The sequence below is a fragment of the Pongo abelii genome, chromosome 5 (assembly GCF_028885655.2).
Source record: "Pongo abelii isolate AG06213 chromosome 5, NHGRI_mPonAbe1-v2.0_pri, whole genome shotgun sequence".
Classification (NCBI taxonomy): domain Eukaryota; kingdom Metazoa; phylum Chordata; class Mammalia; order Primates; family Hominidae; genus Pongo; species Pongo abelii.
This window is the reverse complement of record NC_071990.2, coordinates 27,781,875-27,794,552: the sequence shown is the minus strand read 5'-3', so window position 1 is coordinate 27,794,552 and position 12,678 is coordinate 27,781,875. Positions and strand designations below refer to the sequence as shown.

Genomic DNA, 12,678 nt, shown 5'->3' with positions numbered 1-12,678 from the left:
TATAAATAGCGTCAGTTCTTTGGATTCTCCTTTGTGTATATGTGCTGCCGAAGCGAGCACTCTTTGGATTCTCCTTTGAACAGGTATCAACACCTCACCAATTACCTCATTAATGAGTTACATAAATTTTTTTACCCGGGTTCATTTTCATATTTGTATTAGAGTCATCATTGCGCCCGTTGTGGAAATTATTCTTCAATGAGACCTTTGCGCTCAGTTTGCCAGGAAGAAGTTTCCAGTGCCACCCCCACAACCATGACAACTGAAGCATAAGGTAAACCCATACAATTCTTAAATCCCCCACTGCCTCCCTTTTCTTTGGGGAGACCAGTGGAGAGCAACACTAGGTTCCTGTTTGCCTCCTCTTCCCTCTGGCTCCTCCCCTCCTCCCTCCTGTTTTGGCTCCTGCCTCTTTTATCTTTTGCTCGGGTTCTCTTCCTCCTTGGTCCTCCACTTCATTTTCTTTATTCTTCGTGCTCTTGTACCCCTTTTCTACCTCTCCCGTTCCCTCCAGAACCCACCTGGACTTTGAGCCTCCCCATGGTCATAAAATGTCTTCTGTCTCCCAAGCAAACTAAGGAATTTGGCATCTTCCATAGCGCTTCCTGAAACTTAAGAGGCAGGAGCTTGGGAGCAGTCCGCAAGCGGATACCCAGGGCCCGGCAGCGGCGGACAGAGTCACCACAGGAGCCCGCGACCCGCCGGGCGGAGGTGCTGGCCCAGCCAGAGCAGAGCAGTCCAACAGCGCCGCGGAGACCGTGCGGGAGCCGGGCCGCCCACACATGGGGCCAGCCTCCAGTGCTGCAGGAGACGCTTTGAAGTTACAGTGAAAAGGGATTTTTTTTCCTTCCTGAAAAGAAGGGAAGAAGGCTCTATTAAGAGGCTCTATTCAATAAGAACAGAAAGCTACCTAAGTATCTTTTTGAAAACACAGCCTATGGTACTGGATTCCTGAAAGACGACAAAGCATTCCTAGAAATGGTAAGACACATACGTGCGCGAGGCATTGGTGGTTCAGTGGTAGAATTCTCGCCTGCCACGCGGGAGGCCCGGGTTCGATTCCCGGCCAATGCAATAGCAGCATTTTATTTTTTTTGAAAACTATGTATTCTATTTCAGAAGTTGGATATTTCCCTATACCTTTTTTTGCCTTACTCTTACATCCTGACTACATGATAAAGCAGGTAGGCCAGCAACAGGCTGTTTTCCTACAGAAACATCAAGGTTTTTTTTTTGCTTTCAGAATGTTTGATACCAATACACGCTGAATTCATCCTCATGTTTGCAGCATGAATAGAACTAGTGGTCCTTGGTGGGGGGTGGAAATCAGATTTATTTAACCGTACCAAAAAACGAAAATCCCCACCAACTTTTGAGGAAAATCTCACAATGAATTCACTGCAAAGCCTTTTTGTTCCACAGAGCAGAGTGGCGCAGCGGAAGCGTGCTGGGCCCATAACCCAGAGGTCGATGGATCGAAACCATCCTCTGCTATGTTTATTTTCTAAAAAGGTACTCAGGACATACTCTCACCAGCCTTCCTTCCCTTGCTAGCTCAATCAATACGAAAAGTGACAGCAAGTGGAAGTATTCACATTCCTTCGAGGAGAAAATCAGGAAGCAGCTTTCAGTTAAGAAATCAGAGGTACCCTATCTTACAGAGCGGGAATTGATACTAAGTCCATGAGCTGAAATATCTCCACCTCTGCATACTACCATTTTGTGAACTATAATTTAAGTTTAGAGTTCCAAGTTTATAGGTAGTTAATTTTTAGAGATTCAGTTAAGAGAATTGGAAGTATTTATTTTATTTTTATTATTTTATATATTTTATTTGATATTTTATTTGAGACAGGGCCTCACTCTGTCACTCAGGCTGGAGTGCAAGTGGGGCTATCATAGCTCACTGCAACTTCGAACTCGTGGGCTTAAGCAGCCTTCTGAGTAGCTGGAACTACAGGTGCTCCCCACCTAGCCCAGCTGAATTTTTGTTTTTTGGAGAGATGGGGGGTGGGAGGAAAGTGTCTCACTTTTTTTGCCCAGTCTGGTCTCGAACTCCTGCACTGAGATTATCCTGCCTCGGCCTCCCAAAGTATTGGGATTACAGGCGTGAACCCTCTCACCAGACCATGAAGTTATTTTGAGTAACAACTCTTCCAAAAAATGTCTTGCTCCTAGTCTGTTTTCTTCCTTAGCACTTATTACTATGCAGCATATTGTGTCTTTATTCATTTAGTATTTTCTCTCTCATGGGAAGTAAATTTACAAGGACAGATTTTTGTGTTTTGGCATTGTGGTTGCCATCATACCTAGAACAAGGCCTGGTACATCTTAGATACTGGTGAGTTGGTAAATATTAGCTAATAGTCACAATTTCCAATTCACCAAACCGAAACTTCAGTATTCCTCATTACTCATCATCTTATTTTACCTTTTAAAAAAGTATAGAAGAGTTCAAAAGTGACCACACGGATTTGATCTATTATTTAACATCATGACATATAAACTACAGGTCTCTTTTATATTTAGAGAAAAGAGGAAAACACTCATGAAATTTAAGTATTCTTCAACTCCATCCCCAGACCCGTTATCGACTTTCTCACGTCAAGTCTATTATGACTTTGATGTTCATCTGTCCCGTTTCATTTTCACTCTTGCTTATATATAGGCCCATGGCAATACAATTTTTTTCTGAGACGGTCTTGCTCTGTTGCCCAGGCTGGAGTGCCATGGCACCATCTCAGCTCACTGCAACCTCCACTTCGCGGGTTCAAGCAATTCTGCTGACTCAGCCTCCTAAGTAGATGGGATTACAGGTGCGCACCACCACTCCTAGCTAATTTTTTTTATTTTTAATAAAGACGGGGTTTCACCATGTTGGCCAGGGTGGTCTCAAACTCCAGCACTGTTCTTGATAAGAAACTTTCTAATCGCACAGATAATCAGAGGCACATGTGATTTATCTAGAAAAAAAAAAAAAAAAAGCCAAGAAAAATGGAACTTTATTTTGTATTTTCTCCTGGATCCTATTTAAGAAATGAATTTTCAGTTTGTTCTTGGATATTATGACTATAGACAGAGCCTCCTTGCAAAGTAGTGAATTCAATTTACCTCCTAATCTTGTACAAGGCTGCCATTCTTCTTTCTGTATATAGTTTCCTATTAGCAAGCACGAAACTGAAAAGAGAGCAGCTATATAAAGATAGTCGTTTTGTAAAGACAGACACTTTGGGGCCTCAGAGCACACTGTCACTGTATTGTGAAAGTTGTCAGAATCAAAATGTAATCACTAATGTTAAGAAAACTCTGGCAAATAGAGCCCAGGAAGGCCATGAGGAGTGGGTTTTTATATTTGTATGTCTGATCATAGAAACTATCACAAAACATTGTAAAAACCACAACCTTGTATAAAGACCCTTGCAAATTTACACAAAAATATTTTTATAAGGACATCCATCCAGTAACTGTCTGTCTAACCTTGAACTGGTGTTACCTTTGTTATTGATCTTGTCGATGAAAAGACTCAAACCCTGTAAAATATTTGAAGAGATTTATTCTGAGCCAAATATGACCATGACCTGTGACACACCCATCAGGAGGTCCTAAGAACATGTGCCCAAGATGGTCGGGGCGCAGCTTGGTTTTATGCATTTTAGGGAGGCAGGAGACATCAATCAAATACATTTAAGAAATACATTGGTTTGGTCCAGAAAGGCAGGACACCCAGGCGGGGCAGGAGTGTTGGGGTGGGGGGTCGGGGTGGGGTGCTTCCACGCTACAGGTGAATTTAAACATTTTCTGGTTGACAATTGGTTGAATTTATCTGAAGACCTGGGATTGATAGAAAGGGAGTGTTCAGGTTAAGAAAAAGATTGTGGAGTCCAAGTTCTTTTGAAGTCTTACAGTGGCTGCCCTTAGAGACAATAGATGACAACAAATGTTTCCTATTCAGATCTTAGTTAATCTCTTTAGGATTGGGAGGGTCTGGAAGAAAAAGATCTAGCTATGCTAATAGAGATTCTTTACAGACACAAATTTTCCCCCACACAAAAAAACAACTTTGCAGGGCCATTTCAAAATATGGCAAAGAAACATGTTTTTTGGTGTAAAATATTTTGATTTTCTTCCTTGTCTCATAATGTTTTATGCCAGAGTCAGGTTGGAAAGTAAGTCATGATGTATAGGGTTAAATAAAACCCATCTGATGAGAATTTATGATTTGTAGGGCATGACTCCCCAGACCCCTTAGATGGGAATTTGGGCAAGATAAAAATCAGAGTTTAGTTCTCAATCTTTAAGTCAAGGATAATTCTTTCTAAACAATTATGTAAATAACTGATTTTTTAACCTTGTCTTTTTTACCTTCTTATATACTCACCTTGTTTACTCTGGCATGCATATTCCCACTACAATGCTCTATTCCCCCAAAATATATTTTCTTTTAGAGAGCCTCCCTCTGTTATTTAGGTTGGCAGTGTAGAACTACTTTTTCCATGATTGAAACAAATCTTATCACATGTCACATTTGTTAGTGATAGCTTCATGTGATCCATATGGAGGAGATCTATTTTCAGAAGCCAACTATTTCTTCTGGAAGAGACTTTGGAAATCACTTTTAGTTGAGGAAAAAGAGACCAGGAAGAACAGACAATCCAGTAAATTACATAAAATGAGGTGATGGTAGCCAGGGTGAGTAGTGGATAGAACTTAAACTTTCTAATTCCTCAAATTATTAGTCCTCAGTTCCCCATTTTATTCTTTTGGATGCCAACTAAAGAGGTTTTCAAACCTCAGAATTTCTTACAGACGCCTGGAAACTCCTTATGTGGGAGACTATTTCTCTGGCCAAGAACTGGTCAGGTTTGGAGGAAAAGGGTACTGAGACTAGCTTTCCTCTCTCCCCACCTCCTTTCTACATTCATCACTCGGAATCATTCAGCATTTTATCAACTCTCTACAACTTAAATTCTTTCTCTATTTAAATAGAGGAGTAAGGAGAAAGGGGAGTTGGAGCGACCTAGGAAGAGTACGATAATGAAAACAGGAATGGACTTTCAGAATAGATAGTGGCCTATCTGGGGGAGGAGCCAATTTCTAGTCTCTTCTCAGTTCCAATTCTGTTGCTGTTAATCTTCCCAAGATAGATAAAAATTGCTAGGAAGGATTTTCGTGATTAATTGACTTCCTTCTCCTGGAGAATCTGCATTTAGTCAAATAAAGGAGATTCAGAAAAAGCCCCTCTCTGTGCATTTGCTATTTCCCAAATAACTTTAGTGTGAAGTAATCAGCATAACAATGAGGCATACTTTGGGATGATATTTCCTGGACTCCTTCAGTATACATTATAGAGGCAAGGGGCCAGGCACGGTGGCTCACACATGAAAATCCCAGCTTTCAGAGGCCAAGGTGGGTGGATCACTTGAGTCCAGGAGTTCCAGACCAGCCTGGCCAACATGCTGAAACCCCTTCTACGAAAAGTACAAAAATTATCTGGGCATGGTGGTGCATACCTGTGGTCCCAGCTACTTGGGAGGCTGAGACATGAGGCTTAAGCTTGGGAGGTGGAGATTGCAGTGAGCCGGGATCATGCCACTGCATTCCAGCCTCAGCAACAGAGTAGAGTGAAGGCAAAAAAAGAAAAAGAAAGAAAAACTCCTTGAATTACATTACAGAGTAAAGGAAAGCTTCCCCTTCACTCTCTGAATGTTTGCTGAAAATCACTGACTAAAGGCAGATTAATAGGAGAAAAAAATTATTTGATCATAGTTGTACATGACATGGGAGCCCTTCAAAATGAAGGCCTAAAGATACAGGAGAAATTGTCCATTGTTTTTAAGGTTCCATAAAGTATGGACAGCCTTGTAGAAATGATTGGACATGAAGGGTAGGATCTAATGATAGTAAACAGAGTAGGGAAACCCAGCAAGGCCTGTCTGTCCAGATTCTTCTTGGCCTCTCTGAGCAGTATTCCTTCCTTCTGAGTATGGGGCAGGTCCCTCTCTGGAATAGGGGTCTTATGACCTACAGTCAAACAAGGTAGGGCAGATAATTTCTGACCATAAATGACCAGTTTTCATACAAAAAGCCTTGGGAAATGGGGTGGGTGAGGGGAGCTAGAGTAATATTTGTAGGTTTTATGGCTGGCTTTGGGGAAAAAGGATTCTGGTTTTTATGACCTGCCTTGGGGAAGAGAGATTCTAGTTTCTGTGGCTAACCTTGAGGGAGAATGATAGATCAGAGACAGAAGGGCAGGAGGTCAGGGAAAAGCTTCTGCTTCTGAGGCTGCTGCTGAGGCCTTCATTTTGGGTTATAGTTTTCTGAGCCCCAACAATATATCAAAACATCACACTCTCTGTCAAAAATGTATACAATTATGATTTGTCAATTAAGAATAATATTAATAATAAAAAATAGTGTTACAGCTCTTTTAGAATTTGTCTAGCAGGCCTTCTGGCTTTCGCTGGGACGTCCCCACCCCCACAAAGAATAACATTAATAAAACAATAAGACAAATATAACATAAATAGAAAAGAACAGGTTTATTTACCCAGGTAACTACTAAATCTACAATGAACAACTCCGAACATCTTTCCCCACTTTTACCTCATAGCTGTGAGAACTGAATTTTTTGTTTTTTCTTTTAGTTCACTTTATCTGTTTACTTAACTGGCAGAAAATAACTCTTAAATGCCTGATGTATGTGAGGCCTGATGCTTTATCCAGAGGGGCCAAGTGAGGAATGAATTATTTTCAGCTGAGAATTTAGAAAGTTGGGAAGGCTGGAGCATTTGATCTGGGCCCTGATGGCAGAAAGAGCAGCTTGGTGAAAAGCTTGTCATGGATACAGGAATCTTTGTTAATGTCCAGAGATCTCAACTTCAAGGATGAAGGGCTTCATGAGATCTCTACTTTAGAGGTGAAGGACTTGATGAAGTCAACAGACCTTTTTTTAATAGTCTGTACCATGATATAAATTTTTTATTAGCTGTCATTGAAAATTTATAATATTTCATATTAAGCTGCATATACTCTTGAAAAATTGGAAGTCACACTGTCCTTGTGCTTGCATTGCTAGAAGGGAGAAATCAGTGAAATCAAATTGCACAGGTTTTGTCTTCAGTTCTCAATTTCCCACTGGTCCTGTTAGTTTCCATATTAGTTGGCATTTATCAATATGCTTGTGCTATGGTTGTTCTTACAGCAGATTTAAGAAAACAGTGAAATATATCTTGGTCAATTATCTCTATCAAAACTGGAAAAATGAAATATGTCAGAAGTCTGTGTGTTTCAAGAAAAATGGCAAATAGCACCTCTCTTTATAGAGATAAGGCATGATTTTTAATATCCAGCTGTTTTTGCTCTAATGTGCTGGGCCTTTGTGAGCAACTGACTTTTAACTTCTGTTTAAGGAATATCGTAACTGTCACCTTATCTGCAAATTAAGCTAAATGTAGATATTTTATAAAGGAGAACTTGGAATAGAAAGTTGGGATGAAAGCATGGAAAATGGTCTTAAGTGCTGTTATGGTCTTAAGTCATTGTGTTCCCTCAAAACTTAGACCAGGTGCAGTGGCTCGCGCCTGTAATCCCAGAACTTTGGGAGTCCAAGATCAGCCTGGACAACATGGTGAAACCCTGTCTGTACTAAAAACACAAAAATTAGCTGGGCGCGGTGGCAGGTGCCTGTCTGTAGTTCAGCTACTCGGGAGGTTGAGGCAGAAGAATCACTTGAACCCAGGAGGTGGAAGTTGCAGTGAGCCGAGATTGCGCCACTGCACTCCAGCCTGGGCGACAGAGTGAGACTCTGTCTCAAAAAACAAAACAAAACAAAACAACTTCATGTTGAAGTCCCAAACCTCAGTGTGGTTGGTATTTGAAGACAGGGCCTTTAAACAGATAATTAAGGTTAAATTGAGTTGTAATCTAATAGAACTAGAAAGCATGATCGTATTATTATTTATTTTAGAGTATAAAGCATTTTGGCTTTTTTTATTTGTTTATTTCTTTTGGACAGCTCTGACCAGATCACAAAACTCAACAGGACTTTCTCCCTTACCCACTCCTCGCTCTTCCTGTTTAGCTCCCCCGCCCCCCTCCCGCTCCCTTTTAACCTCCGCACTAACGACTCTTGAAGAAGCTTGAATCCTGCAATTAAAAGGAGTGAAAAATGGAAACCCTACCCTAGCCCACTGACTCAGCAGAGTTAAGAAGAAAGCATTTTAACTGCTGGAAAACACAACGCCTTGAACTTGTGCTTTTTTGCCACAAGATGGCAGGAGAAGGCCACACGTACTCTCTCACCCACTCGGAGGCTAATCAACCCTCACATGTTCTCTCAAGGAGGCGGGATGGATGGGCAGGGAGAAACCAATCTCGAAAAAGAGAGCGAAGAGGAATGAAAGGAGGGGACAAATGTGATGCCAAGTTAAAGAACATGATGAAATCAGGGGACTTCTCTCCAAGTAGCTTAGCTTGTCTATAAGCTCTGTCGCCAAGCCCGAGGCGCCAAACTTTAATGACAAGGTACAGGGACTGGGGAAGAGAACATTTTAGGGAAGTGAACGGCAAATCCTACAATGTATTTTGCACGACCCGCTAACCAAGTGGCATAATTCGGGGCTGTTTGTCACCTGTGACGGAGACGAGACTATTCGTCCGAGATAGCCTTTCACCCATAGCTGCAAAGGAAGTGACGTCAGGAAAATAAAGGAAAAGTTAAGGGGTGATTTTAAAGCCTGGAGTGGAATTGTGGAGGGGCTTGCTATTTTGCTGCTAAAGGAAAGATTTACAATAGAAGTAATTTATTGAAGAGGGGATAACGCAGTGGCAGAGGATGCAATGCTATGAGAATTCAGGCACTGTTGAGAAGAGGGGATCATGCCTTGAAAAGTCTCCACTCCCTTGTACTCGCACGCTCTTGATTTACCTCCCATTTCTGTGATCTCTTCTGGGGTCCGCTTCTCTTTAAATGCGGGGTTCTCCAACTTCTGTCTCAGAATTCCTAATCATGAACTTTAAAATCCCAGCCTGAATGCTGCCCCCGCCCCAGCTAATCCTGGCATACCTCCCTCCCCGAGGCCAACTGATTAACATTGCAAAAAAGCGGCTTTCCCAAGTTGCCGGGTTCTTTGTTCAACATTTTATCCTAAAGGAGCTTCCTTAGTCTTTAATGTTTCCCGTCCCGCTTTGACACCAGTAATTTCAACCCACCCTAACATATCTGCGGCTATGGCAGACGTGATGTTACAGTGCCTACTATCTAGAGTGTATGGAAAATGGACACCGGTAAGTCAACGTCACCCAGGATCCGTACAACAGCAGAAAGTGGGACGGTTAATTCACAGCTTCCGGCTCTTGGCGCCAGAGTCCGATGCACTCCTGCAGATAACGGAAAATTCATTTCCATTCCGAGAGAACCTCTTCGAAAAACACAACCCGGATGAGACTATCTGGCAAATTGCAGCCCTTGGCGGGCTTTTCAAATAGAGCGTTGACCAATCAAAGAAGGGGGACGTTACAGGCACTGAAAGAATAACCGGGCCGGGCGCGATGGCTCACGCCAGTTATCCCAATATTTTGGGAGGCCAAGATAGGTGGATCACGAAGTCAGGAGTTCGAGACTAGCCTGGCCAAGACGGTAAAACTCCGTCTCTACTAAAAATGCAATAATTAGTCGGGCACGGTGGCGGGCGCCTGTAATCCCAGCTACTTAGAAGACCGAGGCAGAATTGGTTGAACCCGGGAGGCGGAGCTTGCAGTGAGCCGAGATCGCGCCACTGCACTCTATCCTGGGAGACAGCAAGACTCCGTCTCAAAAAAAAAAAAAAAAAAAAAAAAAAAGGCAAGAGTAACCGAAAACCGAAAGCAAACTTGTAATTATAGCTTAAAGCACAACTGCAAGCCTTTTTCCCCAAGGATATCCAAGAACCCAAGCTAAATTTGTCTGATGGAGCGTCTATACTCACACGCAAAAAGCTTAGGGACCTTAGCTTACCGTTTCCAGCCGTCTTCCCTCCTAATAGAGGCCGGCCGGAGCCCACCCAAAAGACTACAAGCAAAATGCACCGGCTCTTTCTCTGGAAGCGTGAGTGGCTCTGAAAAGAGCCTTTGGATTGTCGGCAGCTGCGAGAGCTCACTTGGAGCTGGTGTACTTGGTGACGGCCTTTGTGCCCTCGGACACGGCGTGCTTGGCCAGCTCCCCGGGCAGCAGCAGGCGCACGGCCGTCTGGATCTCCCTGGAGGTGATGGTCGAGCGCTTGTTGTAATGAGCCAGGCGGGAAGCCTCGCCAGCGATGCGTTCAAAGATGTCATTGACGAAGGAGTTCATGATGCCCATGGCCTTCGATGAGATCCCGGTGTCGGGATGGACCTGCTTCAGCACCTTGTACACGTAGATAGAGTAACTCTCTTTGCGGCTGCGCTTGCGCTTCTTGCCATCCTTTTTCTGGGCCTTGGTTACGGCTTTCTTGGAGCCCTTTTTGGGAGCTGGAGCGGATTTAGCTGGGTCAGGCATGGCGGAGGAGAATGAAAGAACACTCAAAAAACAAGAATGAGGACGAGCTGGGTTATGCCCTATTTATTTACAAGTCTATATGCAGATGAGATTGAGAAACTCTTCTGTCTGATTGGAAGTTACTCAGATGACGTCAATATCAATATAGTCCAATCAAAACACGTATATTCAGAAACCTCATTTGCATTAAGTGAGAGCTGCAAGCTTAGCCAATGGCCCAGCTTCTTTTTCGCGCCCAGCAGCTGCTATAAAATGCGCGTCCCTGTAGTTTCCTTCCACTCACTTTCTGACTTAGGCCACAGGTTGTTTTACCATGTCTGGACGTGGCAAGCAGGGCGGCAAGGCTCGTGCCAAGGCCAAAACCCGCTCCTCTAGAGCCGGGCTCCAATTTCCCGTAGGGCGAGTGCACCGCCTGCTCCGCAAGGGCAACTATGCTGAGCGAGTGGGGGCCGGCGCGCCTGTTTACCTGGCGGCGGTGCTGGAGTACCTGACTGCCGAGATCCTGGAACTGGCGGGCAACGCAGCCCGCGACAACAAAAAGACCCGCATCATCCCGCGCCACTTGCAGCTGGCCATCCGCAACGACGAGGAGCTCAACAAGTTGCTTGGTAAAGTTACCATCGCTCAGGGCGGTGTTCTGCCTAACATCCAGGCCGTACTGCTCCCCAAGAAGACTGAGAGCCACCACAAAGCTAAGGGCAAGTAAAAATGTAAACTTGTAAGACAAAAGGCTCTTTTCAGAGCCACCCACCATTTCTACGGAAGAACTGAGCACTCTGTTCTCCCAACCTATCAGAAATTTGTGGCCGAGTTCAAGCACTGAGGTCATTAGTTTCCTATTGGGTAAAATATAGATATTGAATCAGGCCTAGTAAATACTATCCAACTGCTACATTACAACATGAAAGCACCTTCCTTCGTTGTCCCCTCCCCACAAACTGTCCTGGGTCTTTAAAAAACTTGGGGCCGGGCGCGGTGGTTTACGCGTGCTTATCATTTTGGGAGACTGAGGCAGGTGGGTGGGGAGGGGAGAAATCTCTTGGGACCTGGAGTTCGAGACCACCCTGATAAAGAGACCCATGCCTTTTTTTAAAAAAAAGAAAGGGCTGGGCTCGGTGGCTCACGCCTGTAATCCCAGCACTTTGGGAGGCCGAGGAGGGTGTATCACAAGGTCAAGAGATCGAGACCACCCTGGCCAACATGGTGAAACCCCATCCCTACTAAAAACACAAAAATTAGCCGGCTGTGGTGGCGAGCGCTACTAGGGAGGCTGAGGCAGGAGAATCGCTTGAACCCAGGAGGCAGAGGTTGCAGTGAGCCGAGATCACGCCACTGCACTCCAGCCTGGGCAACAGAGTGAGACTCCATCTAAAAAAAAAAAAAAAAAAAAAAAAATACCGGGCGCAGCGGCCCTCGTCTGTACTTGGCGGACTGACAGCAGAAGGAACACTTGAGTCCCAGGAATTTGAGATTTCAGTGAGCCATGACCTCGCCACTGCACTCCAGCCGGGGCGACAGAGTGAGAACCCGTCTCAAAAAAAGAAAAACAACCCAAACAAAATTTCTAGTGATCATTTGCTCCTGTGAATATAATAAATGTTAAACTAAACTTTTTGTTGGTTTTTATGGGTCTTTATCAATACCAGAACCTGGTAGTCCTTTGATCAACTAAAATCTCTATCCTAATAAAATGCTGTTGTCAGAACTACCCAGATTCACTGGCAGAAATCTAATCACTGACCCAAACCTGTAATTCCGCGCATGCTAATGAAATGATTTACATAATTAATCCAATCAGCCATTGGATTGCATTAAACTCAGTTAATGAAGAGGTCAGATACCATTTATTGGTATCATGTAGTCAAGCACCTATCAAACTCCTTCCTCACACCACACTGGACAAAACTAAAGTTTTGGTGTTTTAGGGGAGAATGTGCCAGCCTAAGTTTAAATTGTTTTTGTTGTGGGTCTTGGTACAGTCATTAAAAGATTTAATTAAGCAGTTACAAAACGGAACTATTTTTTGGAAATACTAGCAAATACGTTGTTCTACTGTATGTTCTACTGTATGTATTTTTACACGATCCGAAATAGGAAAAATGACCCATTGGAAATGAGTTTAAGACTACGACTGACCTACACCAATTCTCGGTCAGATTATCTTT

At 43.5% G+C, this 12,678-nt stretch overlaps 2 protein-coding genes and 3 non-coding genes across 5 annotated transcripts; 4 read left to right on the top strand and 1 right to left on the bottom strand.

The window, feature by feature from the left end:
- Window positions 1–1,003: 1,003 nt before the first annotated feature.
- Window positions 1,004–1,074, top strand: TRNAG-GCC (transfer RNA glycine (anticodon GCC)). Its single transcript has one exon. It is a non-coding gene; the product is annotated as a tRNA-Gly (tRNA).
- Window positions 1,075–1,422: 348 nt separating this feature from the next.
- Window positions 1,423–1,494, top strand: TRNAM-CAU (transfer RNA methionine (anticodon CAU)). Its single transcript has one exon. It is a non-coding gene; the product is annotated as a tRNA-Met (tRNA).
- A 4,917-nt stretch (window positions 1,495–6,411) lies between these two features.
- Window positions 6,412–6,473, top strand: LOC112134028 (U7 small nuclear RNA). Its single transcript, XR_002915613.1, has one exon. It is a non-coding gene; the product is annotated as a U7 small nuclear RNA (small nuclear RNA).
- Window positions 6,474–6,520: 47 nt separating this feature from the next.
- Window positions 6,521–10,513, bottom strand: LOC100432873 (histone H2B type 1-O). The gene has a single exon (XM_054558562.2). It carries the CDS (start codon window positions 10,511–10,513, stop codon window positions 10,133–10,135), a length of 381 nt encoding a protein of 126 aa, XP_054414537.1. The 3' UTR covers window positions 6,521–10,132.
- Window positions 10,514–10,826: 313 nt separating this feature from the next.
- Window positions 10,827–12,122, top strand: LOC100435022 (histone H2A type 1). Its single transcript, XM_002816578.5, has one exon. It carries the CDS (start codon window positions 10,827–10,829, stop codon window positions 11,217–11,219), a length of 393 nt encoding a protein of 130 aa, XP_002816624.1. The 3' UTR covers window positions 11,220–12,122.
- The last annotated feature ends 556 nt before the right edge of the window (window positions 12,123–12,678 follow it).